This window comes from Micromys minutus (genome assembly GCF_963924665.1).
Source record: "Micromys minutus genome assembly, chromosome: X".
Classification (NCBI taxonomy): Eukaryota; Metazoa; Chordata; class Mammalia; order Rodentia; family Muridae; genus Micromys; species Micromys minutus.
The window spans coordinates 94,749,013-94,762,441 of NC_137970.1; the positions used below are offsets into that span (position 1 = coordinate 94,749,013).

The 13,429-nt window shown below is 36.7% G+C and overlaps 1 protein-coding gene across 1 annotated transcript in view; it reads left to right on the forward strand.

The window, feature by feature from the left end:
* The window catches only part of GRIA3 (glutamate ionotropic receptor AMPA type subunit 3), a 257,663-nt gene that overhangs the window by 60,551 nt on the left and 183,683 nt on the right, over positions 1-13,429 (forward strand). The window contains exon 3 of the mRNA XM_080910407.1: positions 6,213-6,452. Coding sequence (XP_080766533.1) covers positions 6,213-6,452 — 240 coding nt within the window. The remainder of the gene's footprint in view (positions 1-6,212; positions 6,453-13,429) is intronic.

A 13,429-nucleotide genomic window follows, 5' to 3' on the forward strand; every position in this document is an offset into this window, starting at 1 on the left:
AGCAGAAACTCATTGATAATATCAAATGGTATTCAGTAGTCAAGATCCATGACAACCATCAATAAAGCTAAATACTTCAGTACATATATGGGAGAGGTTGCTGAAATTGAGGATTACAAGGTTTCCAACAACACATCATTAGGCAGAATAAGAGAGGAGTTAGAAAAAATAGTTTATGTAGGTATTAGGGATTTGGGGTAATTGGAATTTTTCAGCTGATGGTCACTCTGATAGGAAAAAGACAGTCTATAGATTAAAGACATGCATTTGCACATCATATACATTATGCCTTTTATCACTGTATTGCTGCATTATTGAATATCTCGTAAAAATAATCAATGAAGGCTTATAGAATTGAAGTGATACATATTGTGTGGCACTTGAGAGACCCAAAAGGTAAAAGTAGGCTCAATCAGAGGTATTGCCCAGGTAAATCACTGAGCTCCCTTCATACTGAGAGGATTGATCCACAGTTACCAACCTAATTTCACTGTGTTTAGCATATTAGTTTAATATTCGCTACTATAAAACATTACATCTAATTCACAGTTATAAAATAATATACATTTATCAACATCCAGGTCTGGAGGTCAGAAGTCTAATATAAGTTGGGTCATATTAAAATTGAGGTGTTAACAGGACTGTATTTTGATCCAGCTTTGAAAAGGAACTCATTAGAATGCCGTTTCTGATGTCAACAAATTCATTTTGATTCCAAAGCTAGCAATGTACAATGAAGTCTTTCTCATATCACTTTAATATGCACTGTCTCTGCCTCTGTCTTCCATGATGGAGTACATCAGGCCATACAGATGATCCAGGACAAGCTCGGTATGTTAAGATCAGCTGCAGCTTTAATTTTCCTCTAACATTTAATCTTACAGATTTGTGGGATTAAAATATGGGTATATTTGGAAAGGGTACACATATTTGCCTACCACATAGGAGATAGAGATATAATTATGGGTGGAGATATCGGTACCATCTTTTCAGAAGAAATATGACTCTATATCCAATGATAGGAGACAGGAATAATATGGAGAACAGTATACCCTGCTCAAGAAAGCACTTGGAGTATCCGTCTCCTTCTTACCTTCAATGTAGGTTCTCCTAGGAAGATCATTTATTATCTGGGCCTTTGTGTTTTTCATAGTCTACATAATATTATTATCAAATTATTATTCTTTCATTTTGTTTCAACTGTTAAGGTAAAATATAGGCGTCTTAATTCTTGTTTATGTAAGGATCTACCCTGCATGAGAATTGCCAATGGACCAATAAACAAAACAAAACACTTCACATGAGTGTGTGTGTGTGATTGATCTTACCTCAAACATAATGTATACATACACACACACACACACACACACACACACACACACACACACACACACACCTCCTTTCACCCAACTAGAAATCTACTGTGGACTAATGGAACAGTTCTAGAAATCACTAGTCTATATGATCTCTTCAAGTCTCTCCCAGTGCTGTGCTTCATTGATCTGCTGGAATTCAATATACTCTACCATTATGTAAAGAAGCTTCTCATGATCCATCTGAATCAGTTCCTTCATGGCTTTATCGTTCTGCTTCATGCTTACTTCTCATTTTAAATCAGCAAGAGATTTCAGTTCCCTTTTATCTGCTTGATTCAAAGGGGTTGATCCACAATATTGTTATTTGGATAATTGAGTTGTTTGACATTTTTAATTGTGCTTTTTAGACTACGGGATGTGGACTTAGATGCTATGCTGTACATTAACAGTACCTGGCCCAAGCTTTCAGATTTGGGGAACAATAAAGAAAAGTGTGACAGCTGAGTCCAGCTTTGCTTGTTACTCACCACCGAAGGGAGAACAGCTAGAGAACCACAATGTAGTTCCTAGGAAAACAGGATGCAGTCAGAACCAACATCTCCAATGAGAAGAATTTGGGTTTTGAACTAGGGAAGAGGTAGAGACAGGCGTTCCTAAGAGAAAGAAAACCAAGCTATTTCATATAAAAAGGTTCTGGGGCCATAGGCCAGTGGTAGTATTTTAGGGAGAGTAAGAGGCAGAGGACAATAGCACATTCTTGAGCCAAATCACCAGAATTCCTTTTGTAACCCATGATTATCCAGGAATAAGAATGGAAAAAGCCGCAAAGAAATGGATCAAACAGGCAAAAGAGAAGATAAGCTGTGCTACCTAGAGATGCAGTGTGAGACTGAGGGAAACAGCAGCTAGCAAGGGCATAAAACAATGTGAGGGCGTTAAAAAGGAGCAAAGCATGCCAAGGGAAGAAAAGCAGACTATATGAAATTAGCATACTTCATATTTTACTTATTTATATCATCTATTGGATTTTCCTGTCAATTATACACAAAATGTAAGAGGACAGTTTCTTCTACCTCTAAGAGTGCCCATATAGCACATAGTAGAAGCTCAATAAACATTTTGAGTAAATTATGAGTTAGTTTTAGTGGAGTATCTCTTTATATTCCACACTAGACACCTACCTCCCATCAATTAGGCCAGTTTAATTTTCACAACAGTGTTTACATAGGCACTATTACTATCTTGATCCTGTAAAAAGAAAGAAAGAATGAAGGAAGGAAGGAAAGAAAAAGAAAGAAAGAAAGGAAGAAAGAAAGAAAGAAAGAAAGAAAGAAAGAAAGAAAGAACGAAAGAAAAAGAAAGAAAGAAGCTCAGAGGCACAAAGTTAAGTAGCAAGTAACTTACTTAACAAGTGATAGAAATCAACACCTAGGTTTCTATTAGCTACTTTCCACATTGCTGAAAAGAAACTTCTGACACAAATAACTTAAGGAGAGTTTGTTTTGACTCACAGTTCAAGGGCATGTCCGCCATGGTAGGGAATACTATGCTTTGAAAAGCAATGAATAAGGAAAAAGCTCATTAGGTTCCTAGCAGCTCACCCTAGGAATCTACAACCATACATTCTGTTCAGTTCAATTTTTGAAAATTCTATACAAGGGCACTGTTTTTGCATCATTTTACCCTTCTCTCTCCCCTTCCAATTCCCTCTCAATTTTATCACCTCTTTTTTTTAATATCAATGTTATGTATTGTCTATAAATTATACTAATATCAATAGTGTTATGCACACACATATACATTGTGTGTGTGTGTGTGTGTGTGTGTGTGTGTTTGTGTGTGTGTGTGTGTGTGTTACATTCAACTATGTTCTGTGCAACCAAGGATGACTGTAAGAATCTGCTCTGAGAGGCCCTGTTATGGTCCCCTGTGTCCCAGTAAAGCTACTAAACTTGTCCTCTTGTGCCAGCTCTTCTCAATTATTGTCTAGTCTCTGGGACCTCTGTTCATGTTACCTACACTTATTGCTGTGGGTGGAAAAAAGAAAACCTTCGACAAGTGTCAGTGTTTGCTGGGCCTTTGCTTTATATGAAGACAGTAGAACATGGAAAGATGTTCTCTTAACACTTGTTCATATCCACCATCATGTGTGTGCCTTTTGGACTTGGGGAAAGGTTGTCCCAACAAGTGAAATAGAACAGAAATGCACAATTAAAAAGTTATTAGTTCTGTTACAGTTCTTGTATTGAGTGATGGTTTTCTGGGTCTTTATTTTACTCTATATAAATAAGCAAATTTAGTGAAGTATGAAAGTTCCATAAATGACTCCCGAGTCTCACAATAATCGATATAAGAGGAACACAGCACTTCTTATTCTATCAGACAGAATCTCATCACTGTAATTTATTTTCACTTGTTTGACAAAAACAAATTAGTCAGAATGGGGTTGTCCATACTGACACAATGCATCTCTTCAAAGCCTGTTTTATGCAGGGCACTTGGGTCTTCCTTTTGTGATCACTAGTTAGGATGGAGCTGAGAACTATCAACTATCCTCTGAATTATTTTGGTTGAAGAACCATGGTTGCTTGTTCAAATCTTTTGGTTCTATGGTCACAGCTTCTTTCTGGAATCTTATATAAAATAAGGATGCTCAGTTGAATTTGAATTTCGAATAAACTACAAATATGTTTTACTGTATGAATTTGAAACATACAAATGTTGAAGATAATTTATTATCTTATGAAATACAAATTGAATTGAATATTTACCTTCATTTGCTAAAAATTTAGACACTATCTCATACAAGTAGATATTTATTAATGACACTGTTGGATTTCAGCTGTAAGAACTGTAAGTTTTAGAATGTTTACGTCGGTACTTAGTAACTGAACCATTTTTTGGTGTCCAAATTAGCAATTAAATAGTAAAGGTATCAAAACTTGATGAGGTCCATGGAGAAATTAAATGAGATAATAGTTTTATACTACTTCACACTTTGCCTAAATAAATACTATTATCACTATCATTGATTCTACTTCACTTACTTAAACTTATATTGTTGTCTTTTTCTTCATCATTGAAGCTATTAGCATTATTATTATTCAGTATTTGACCTGATATCATAAGCTGTCAGTTTACGTGATTGGACTTAGAATGCTATTTTCCTTAGTATCTCTTTGTGTGCTAACCGAAGGTTTTTGTTTATTTGTTCCTAAGTACTCCCTGTGACTCTCATCTTTCATCAACTTGCTGCCATTCTTCAGTTCACACAAAGAGCCTTCCTGTGTATACCTTTTAAGATCACTTATGAATCTTGAAATCAAAGGCTGTGTTCTTTTATGCTGGAGATGATGCGGGAGAGGGCAGAGTAAATGATAATCTTTGAAATATACCTCCCTCAAGCTAATGGCTGATTAGGTGACTCAATGAATGACCCTAATCAACATAGATTTAAATAGCATGTATGGAAAGCAAAACAGTGGAGAGATCAAGAACTCACTTTCTCATAATGTGGTGGGAAAATGAATTAGATTGGTCTCTACTTGCCTTCTGCCTACTTTTCATGTTTTCTTTCTTTGTGTTGTATAGTGACGTTACTATTTGTCCTCTTGAGGAAGAATCCCAGACTTTACAGTTCTCATCTCTAATCTACTCCTTCCCATCACCGTGCATTCTTTTTCCTCCATACTCATCTCAACCACTACCTGGACACATTCATTTGTCTTACCAGGATAATGGCTTTAAAGATTCTACTCCATCCCTCTCCCAAGCAGCAGCCTTTTATTTTAACGCCATAAAACTAAAGAAATGAGCCTAACACTGGAATCTATGGTTTCATAGCAGATACGAGAGACCATGCAGGACCTCTTAAATCACATTGCATTATGCCTGTTAATGTCTGCTTCGCATGAATGGAAGGAGGCACTGGTGCAGATAATCGAAAGATCATTTCCACTTGGTTTGGGAATGCACCACACAGTGTTGTTGTAGCTGATTTGCTTTGCTAATTATGTTCTACTGAAGCTAATATTGAAATTGGTTCACATTTTTTAAGCTCCTCTGGGCCAGAAGAGAGATGAGGCAGTGGCATGGCCCACTTTGAAATGAAGGAAAACTGACAACAATGATAAGGGGGCCATGAAATTTTCTATGTAGGTTAATGAGTCCACTAGATAAATGGAATAGGATCAAAGTAGAACTTGGCCAGTTATACCTGGGCACAGTAAGTCACCAACTGTCTCCTGTGGTTCAATGGCCACTGAAAGGTCAGCCATTCCCACAGCCTGTCAACAATCTGAAATTCTCTAAATTAGCAGTCTACAGGAAGGGTCTTTGTTATAATACAACTGTGGTCTTAGCACTATTTGACATAGCAAGAACAGCATGTTCCTGGGTAGACAAATTCACAGTTAGCCTGACTTAATCTGCATCCACTGCATTGACCTAGGAGGGATGATGTGGAAAGACAAGCTTGCCTTGGTGCTGGCATGGACACACTAAGGGGTCACTAGGTGAGCACTGTAGGAAGAGCCTGAAGTGCAGAAAAAGTGAGCATGATACTTGTATGAGATAAGACAACTGTCACCTCATCCCTTCCTCAATTTCTTAGCCACTGTAAACACAGATAATATGTAACTATGGCCAATGAAGATTTCTTTTCTTAATTAGTTTCCTTCTGGGCAACTAGACTATGGTAGGATTCTATATATTTTTCTCGAGTCCTGACTTTTTGTTTCTTTGTTGTTCTTGTTTGCTTGCTTGCTTGCTTGCTTGCTTGCTTTTTGATATGGCTAATTCAAAGATTATTTAATTATATACTGGCTTTCTAACCTTTCAAGCTGCCACAGGGGACAACTGACCTATTGAAATGTGTTCCTCTTTTTCTCATTGCAGTCTGCTCCCAGTTCTCCAGAGGGGTGTATGCTATCTTTGGATTCTATGACCAGATGTCAATGAACACCCTGACCTCCTTCTGTGGAGCCCTGCACACATCTTTTGTCACACCTAGCTTTCCCACTGATGCAGATGTACAGTTTGTCATCCAGATGCGCCCAGCCTTGAAGGGTGCCATCCTGAGTCTTCTGGGTTACTACAAGTGGGAGAAGTTTGTGTACCTCTATGACACAGAACGAGGTAAGAAGAAACATCTAATTTTCTCTAGGGTATTCATGTGATGATGATTTTCACACTTCATCATATATGTGTTCTTTTATTCCAATTGGTAAAATCTAATTCTCATTTAAATTTGTTTTTTAGTATTTAGTATAAATGAAACATAAAAATATATCAATGGTAATTTTAGAACCTAATTTTCCAAGTCATATGCACATGTCCCCACTTAAAAAAAATGACTTGCGCTAAACCCCTGGACATTAGCTTTTGTAAAAGAGCATGCCCAGAAAAACTTTATTTGGTCTAAAATACACAAAACATAGAATTCTATCAAATAAAGTTTGTGATCTAAAAAAATAAAAAGTTTCATGCACTGCCATGTGTGTACATATGTGATATACTATGTCACATAGTAATGAAAGTTCAATCTGGAAAGTTTTATAAAATAAATCTTGTGAGATTTTGATTGCCTCTTCAACGTGTATTAATTAATTTGATGTAATATACGCATCATAACCTAACTACATGTACTCCCCAAGTCCAGTTGTCTATGAGGTTTTTCTCAATGAAACCAAGAGACCTTATTATCATGACATTTCCTCAAACACTGTTCTTATATCAGTCATTTGCCTGGAGACTAAATGAGGCTGTCTCTCTCTGACTCCAAGCTTTCAGATTTAGGGAAGGAAGAAACACAGGGAAGGTCTGTCTTCCTGGTCCTGGCCATACCCACAGAAAAGCTCTTTCTTGTCAACGAAATTTGAAAACTTCACTGGTCCCTGTTGAAGCCTTGATCTTCTTCACATTCCTCTTATTTAGCTGCAGCACCAGATCATGCCAGGGAACACATAAATTGATGTGTACCTGAGATACGTACCACAAAGGGGATTGAACTTCACCAATTAGAATCAGGATATGAGAGTTCTAATTCAAGATCTGATACCAGCTAGCTTTATCTTGACCAAGTAACTAAGGCTCTCTTGACCTTGGTCTCCTCATCTATGGTGAGCCCCTTTTTACGTAGAATTCTATGTCTCTGTGATTTTTTGACAGTATTCTAGATACAAGAAACTTTGTATCTTGAAACTAATTATAACTTCATATTACAAGTGAGTTACTCTAGAGATTCTGCAAGCTTCTATCTATCCTTTGTGGTTTATTCTACCTCTGAGACAGATTCATATAAAATATAGTTCCAATAGGGGTGAGCAAAAAACGGCATTCATACAACAATTTATTAACAACACAGAACAATGTTGAATTGAATGCTATACTAGCTTCTGGTTGCTTTAAAGATTGTAAAAATGTAGCATTCTCATAAATGTGGAGTTTTCAGAGATAAGGCCTTAGAGAAACTGAATCTCTATGGTAGGATTTCTTGAGGACATGAAACCATGAAGCCTCAACTACAGGAAATTGGAGAACTCTGAAAATGAGAAAAATAGTCTTCTCTAAAGAACCTCACCATGTGTGATCCAATATCAAGAAGTCAGCACTGAGATCATAAACACAATATTACATTGACTGAGCAGGTTGTACTCATGCAGTTAAGAATATTTTCATATATGTAGCAACAATTAAAGAAAAGGAGACAGAATTTGAGAGACAGAAATGGATAAGAGTGCATGAGAGGAGCTGGAAGGAAAGAAGAGAAGGAAGGAAGTAGTGTAACTATATTATTTCAATACATATGTGTGTGTGTGTGTGTGTGTGTGTGTGTGTGTGTGTGTGTGTGTTTAAAAAAACATGGGCAAAGGACAAGGTAAAAAAGAGAAGCTCTGTGTGTTTAAGCAAAGTAACATTGTTTAAATATTATGTAAAATTTCAAATTTACAATTGAATTATCTAATTGCTATACATTGAATATAGTACAGCATTATGGAGCATTATAATTTATCTTCCAGAGCTGAAGGTTAAAATGAGCAGCTTTCCTCCTGCTATTTTGTTAAAATTAAAAAATGATTTATGTTAATGCCATAACTTCATTCATTCAAAAGAAGACTCAATCCATGCATTGTCTAATCATCATCTGTGAACCATCTCTGCTCATTCGATCTGAAAAAGAAAGCTTTCAGATTTAGGGAAGGAAGAAACACAGGGAAGGTCTGTCTTCCTGGTCCTGGTCATACCCACAGAAAAGCTCTTTCTTGTCAACGAAATTTGAAAACTTCACTGGTCCCTGTTGAAGCCTTGATCTTCTTCACATTCCTCTTATTTAGCTGCAGCACCAGATCATGCCAAGGAACACATAAAAGAAAGCTGACATATATTTATTTCTGCTTCTTATCTCAGTAAATAGTATGGGCAACTGTACGGTCTGGCAGCAAAGAAGTCTCCCTGATTGATGTAAATCTGTTTTTCTCCTCTATAGCTACTCAGCAGGAAGAACTAATCTAATATGTTTTGAGAAATTCATTACATAAACTTTAACATTAATTTCTGTTTTGAAAAGTCTTCTCAAAACATTGTTCCAAAAACTATTATAAAATTTTAAGAACTTTCTATTGCTCACATGGGAAAGATATACAATCTGTTCTTTAAGATTCAATATCCTTGTACCTCAGCCAATTAACCAACCTTTTCTCCATATGCAATCTCATAAGACTCTCATACTGTGTAGGTAATTCTCATTTTTCACTGTTGTCAAAATGTGCCAGATCCATGCCTCTGATTTATCAACTTCACTTCCTCTGTGCTGTCTGAAATTCTCTCCTTTATTTTGATAATGAAAATCATTTCATTTTTTCTAAACCTACAGCAAATTGTACCTCCCACTTCATTCATTTAATAGTTGTTAAGCTTACAATGATAAACAAGACAAATATGATCCCTACTACCATAAAGATTACTTTCTGTGGGCTAGTGAGATTGCTCAGTGGTTAAGAGTACTGACTGCTCTTCCAGAGGTCCTGAGTTCAATTCCCAGCAACCACATGGTGGCTCGCAATCATCTATAAGGGTATCTGAGGTCCTCTTCTGACCTATGGACAAAATCAAGTAAATAACAAATTATAGTTGTACATTTAGATAATGTACTATGGAATAAACAAAAAAAAAAGGATTCTGATGTTTAGACCTAATTTGTAAAGGATGCCAAGTGAGAGCCTTATTGAGTAAGGGTGTTATAACCTGGCAAGTAAAAGAATTGAAGGATACATCCTAATGTTGAAACAGCCAGTGCAAAAAAAAAAAAAAGCTGTATTTTAGCCAAAGAATATGACCAGAAACCATGGTAAGAAGAGTAGATTCTAAACTGGAAAAGCATTCCAAGGTTATAAGCAGGGGACCAAATGACTGGATTTAAGCTTCTATTATTAATAGAATGGTGAACTAAGGAAAATCAACAAAGAAAAAGAACCATTGTGGTCCTGCAGGTCAGAATGATAACAGCTTGACCAAGACTGGAGGTAGAGAAAAGTCTGAGAACCAAATATGTTGATGGCTTTTAACTAAATCAGTTTTGGGGATCAGAAATCTTGCCCACCTCTAAACACCAAGAAGCCCCTTTTAGACCACACCATTCACTTGGTGCCTAACACAATGCTCCTTATTGTTATTGATTTGTTCTGAATATGAAACACCCCACTCCCTTATCGAAAATGCGATAATAAATAGTTCTTTAAATTATGAAGTATAGTATCTATTGTGTTTGCTTTTTTGTAAGTGTTCATCTCTTGCTTCAGTAATAAAATGGTAGGGAGATATTATAAGATCAAATACAGTTGTAGAATATTTTAAATTATATGAGACGTGGAAGTAAGATAGAAAGGAACCCTGATAATCACTTCCAAGTAAATTAAATATACAATATTGTGACTGTTCTGTTTAGGTCAAGTAATGAATAAGAGGTCAAAGATTGGGTTAAGCTTCGGAGGTCATTTAAAAGACATGTTGCACAAACATGGCCAGTTTTCTCTGGTGTTATCAAGCACTGAATAAATTGGTGGAATATACTCTGTTCTAATTTATCTCTACAAAGGTCTGATTCAGGATTTGCAAGTCACTGCTTCACTTAGTTAATAAAATGATACCTTGCTTCATTAATATCAAGTTAGAAAATATGCATTTGGTTCTACACACATAAAAGGTCAGTGCTTAGAAAAATTATGAGGTTGACTAACTATGTTGCCTACCCCCTCTATAACCTTTCCTTTTATTGACTTCTCTGTTACTTGTTTACCTAGTCCTTCTCAAAGTACAGCATCTCTATGCCTGCCCCACCCCCTGTTAGGAATAAAACCACATCTCTGCCTACCCATCCTTCACACATTCACAAATCTTCATGTCCTGCATTTTATTCCTGTTGATTAATAGTCTTTCTCTGCTAATAACAACACCTCAGCTCACCAATTTATTCATGCCAATTTATATGGTTACTAATGACTTTGTGTATCCAGGAGAAAAGAAATTTCTATTCAGGCAAGGAGCTTCTATAGAAATAGAACCTTAATCCAAAACTGGTTTTCTTTTTATTATTATTGCATTTAATTGGCACACACTAGTTATACATATTCATGAGCTACAATGTGATATTTTGATACATGTATACATTGCGTAGTGATCAAAATCAGGGTAATTAGCATATGGGTCACATCATCTATTTATCATTTCTTTATAGCAAACACACTCACAAAATTCCCTTGTGGTTATTTTTGAAGCATGCAGAATAGAATAAATGCTGTTAACTATACTAATGTTTCTGGGCAACAGAATTCTAAATCCAATTTCTTCTTTCTAATTATAACTGTGTACCCACTGACCAACTTCTATCTGTGCTTTTCCCCCCTCAGTCTCTGGTAACCACCCTTCTATTCTCTACTTTGACAAGTTAACTTTAATCTCAAGCTCTCAGCTACCAGGAAACCAGTTTGGGAGGTAGTTTAAATACACAGATTCCTCTGCACAGAAGATTCTAAAACCATTCCAAGAAAAGTACCACCTCTTTCAATTATTATACACATTGGGGGGGAATGAAAGTATTCTAAATATTAACACAGTCTCCTCTGAAATAGTGACATACCTGACAACTGAAGACAGGCTCTCTTGAGTACATGAATAAGAAGAACCAATGGAAGTAAAAGATTCTAGTCCAGCTATGACCGTGGGCTTAGATAAGGAGATAATAGTCTGGGTGCTCTTTGAGACAACTAGTGCGAACCTTTTTCCCAGCATTCAATAAACTCCTGCTATCTCCCATTCTGAATATAATACTCACTAACCAGTTCCCAAGTAACTCCCTGAAAGTCAATAGCCCTTTAAGAGATATTGTTATCTCCTTTTAAAGGTTGTGGTAGAAACCAAGAAAGCTATAGGAATCATTCTGTTGGTCAACATGGAACTGTTGAACCTTCTCTAGCATTAGGCTGCTCTAGCTCATTTACATTATTTAAAAGAAGCACAGTTGGTCTCTGACTTTGACAAATTAACAATTCTACTGTGGAAAAAAAACAACTGTTGCCATCACTACTGGTGATATTTGCATTCATTCCAACAAAGACCTTGGGTGGGGGTGGAGGGAATAAAGGTTCTCAGACAGCTAAGATGTTGGAAATTTTTAGCAGATCCTCAAGGTCTTTAGGAGTAAGGAGATTCCCCCCAAGACAAGGAGAGAGAGAGAGAGAGAGAGAGAGAGAGAGAGAGAGAGAGAGAGAGAGAGAGAGAGAAGCCTTCCCTAGGAGGATTATGAATGCCTCCAGTTTGGTTGGGTTTAATTCTCCAGAGATGAGCAGCAGCTTCATGTTCTGACACCTTTCTGCTGACATCCACAGTTTACATGTCTTACCATCATAGTGCTCTTCTACCAAATGAGGCACAAAGACTTTCCTTTTCACTGTTTTTATTCTTTCTCTTTCATACATTTTGTTGCATTTCTTTTCTTCTTCATCTTTCTTCCTCTTCACAAACATAGGCAAACACAGATATACACGGAGTCAGACTGACAAAGAGACAAAAAAATCAGTAATTCTCATGTTATTGTCAATATATATGCATATACATACACACAAACACACACACAGATATATATCTTATACAACACAAGAGAATGCATGATTTGTAAGCTTCTACCACTTAGGTCTGTTCCCAGATCTCCAAAACTTTCTGTTTAGGAAAGGCCACAAGGTCACATTAAGTTGTCCAGGATGGTTTTCAATTCTCTCTGTAGCAGCTCAGATAGACCCTGAACTTGCAATCCTGCTCCATCCTCTTCAATATCTGGGCTTACAGGCCTGTGCATTTATGCTGGGGTGTGTCATATTTTAAAAATAAGAGCAGCTGTTATTTCTTAACATATATACCGGGTCTTGATTTTTATACAGTATCATATTTCATCATGGTAACATTTATATACATCTACAACTGATGGAACCAAGGCAAAAAATTTCAAACGGTGGCTCTTAAACTTATACAACACCAAAGTAAAAACAAAAAGAGAAAGTCACATATCACTCTAGGTCTTCCACATTCCACAGACTATATGCTAGGCTCTGGCTAGCATACTGCTTCCCACTGTCTAAACATTTAAAGGCAGCAGGTACTCTTTCCTTCATTCTTCTTGTAACAGTTCTTTAAAAAACACTGTACTTAAGCCTTTCATACTGCAACTGAGTCTGTGTAGATGCAGTATAGTTCTCAATTTATTTCTTAGACCATAGTGATCACAAATAAATACAATATCTTTTGGCACAAGAATACCAGGGATCAGCATAAACAGATGGCCAAAGACCCAAGTTAAAGGGCAGATGAGTCAAAACTGTGGAAGCAGAGAAAGGGCAATGTTCTCAATGCAGGCAGAATGCAGGCTTGGAATGAACAGCTGTAGGGAAGCTTGCATCGAAGGCAAGAAGAACTCACATATCCCTCTCTGTGGCTAAGATAGTTTCTAAAGCTCAGAAAAAAACAGGGATCTAAAAGTTTCTACAGCTAAAGAGCTATATGCCTGGCTGTGTCAAAAAGCAAGGAAGGACGAATGGTGGGTTACTACCAAAGATTATATTTCT